This window comes from Balaenoptera acutorostrata, chromosome 1 (assembly GCF_949987535.1).
Source record: "Balaenoptera acutorostrata chromosome 1, mBalAcu1.1, whole genome shotgun sequence".
Taxonomy (NCBI): Eukaryota; Metazoa; Chordata; class Mammalia; order Artiodactyla; family Balaenopteridae; genus Balaenoptera; species Balaenoptera acutorostrata.
In genome coordinates this window covers 140,071,923-140,073,483 of record NC_080064.1, presented here as the reverse complement: position 1 = coordinate 140,073,483, position 1,561 = coordinate 140,071,923, and the positions used below count along the sequence as shown (strand labels likewise).

At 37.2% G+C, this 1,561-nt stretch overlaps 1 protein-coding gene across 1 annotated transcript; it reads left to right on the top strand.

Moving 5' to 3' along the window:
* Positions 1 to 270: 270 nt before the first annotated feature.
* Positions 271 to 624, top strand: LOC103006869 (transcription elongation factor A protein-like 8). The gene has a single exon (XM_007196700.2). The coding sequence runs from the start codon at positions 271 to 273 to the stop codon at positions 622 to 624; it is 354 nt and encodes a 117-aa protein (XP_007196762.2).
* Positions 625 to 1,561: the final 937 nt, after the last annotated feature.

Sequence of the window (1,561 nt, the reverse complement as noted above, 5' to 3'; positions counted from 1 at the left end):
AAGATGCCCAACATCACTAATCATCAGAAAAATGCAAATCAAAACCACAATGAGATATCATTTCACACCTGTCAGAATGGCTATCATCAAAAAGACCACAGGCAGCTCCCTATTGCTGGAGAAGAAAAGTGCCCCGGATCCTTTCAGGACTCTTGGTCTTTCGGAAGTGACCCAAATCGAGTGAGGGAAGAGGGAGGAAAATCCCCTGGGTCCCTGCAGGGTTAATTTATTCAAAAAAGAAATAAGAGAAAAATGCATGCAAAAGTCAACATGCAAAAGTCTTGTGAAGAAAATGAAGGAAAAGCACAGAACATGCCAAAGGCTGAGGAAGACTGCCCTATGGAAGCTGTACCACAGGAGGCAGAAAGAAATCCTCAACCTTCTGAAGAAGGTGTAAGCCCGGAAGTAGAAGGAAACCTTAGAGGAGGGCTGACTCAGCCTGGTCAGGGATATAAAGAGGACACTCCGGTTAGACATTTGGACCCAGAAGAAATGATAAGAGGAGTAGATGAGTTGGAAAGGCTTAGGGAAGAGATAAGAAGAGTAAGAAACAAGTTTGTGATGATGCATTGGAAACAAAGACATTCACGCAGCCATCCTCATCCTGTGTGCTTTAGGCCTTGAATTCTTTTTTTTTTTTTTTTTTTTGTCTGATATTAAAATCTGGCCCCTGCTTTCTTTCTGTTAGCATTTTCTGATGTATCTTTGACTTTTGTTTTATTTTTAATCATCTGGTGGAGTTTTGTTTTAGGTAGTGTCCTTATTACCAGCGTCTGGATTTTGTATTTTGACACATTCTCCAGGTCTGTTTTTCAATTGGGAAGTTTCACACATATGCATGAAAATATGTTCATTCCATATTGTAAAGTAAAACATAACAGCTAACAAAGCAGCATATTTAGTATCAGCTCACATATGTAGGAGAAACTCTCAAATTGTGTGTGTGTGCATGTGTGTGTGTATACATACATACATATATCAAAAATATAACTGTGCTTATTTCTGTGTGGTGTGAGTTTTTTTCTTTTTGCTTATATGTATTTTTTAATGAACACGTCACACATACAAAAAGAATTATAGTTTTTTTTTATAATTAAGAGTCAATCAAATAATTTGCAACCAGCTTATAAGGGCAATGGGGCACCTAAATTCTTGATGAAAGAACTATTAAAAAAAATGTAAGCCTCAAATTACCTCTGGATCTCTTAGCCAGAGGAGTAAAACTGGCAGTTATCACAGGAAAAAAAAAAAAAAAGACCACAAATGATAAATGTTGGTGAGGACGGGGAGAAAAAAGGGAACACTTTACACTGCTGGTGGGAATGTAAGTTAGTGCATCCACTAGGGAAAATAATATGGAGGTTCCTCAAAAAACTAAAAATAGAACTACTTTATGATCCAGTAATTCCACTCCTGGGTATATATCCAAAGAAAATGAAAACATTAACTTGAAAAGATACATGTACCCCAATGTCATAGCAGCATTATTTGCAATAGCCAAGGTATGGGAGCAACCTAAGTGTCCATCAACAGAAAATGGAAAAAGAAGATGTGATATATA

Bases quoted from the DNA above. Each gene is read 5' to 3' on its own strand.
- LOC103006869 (XM_007196700.2), top strand. From the start codon at position 271: ATGCAAAAGTCTTGTGAAGAAAATGAAGGAAAAGCACAGAACATGCCA.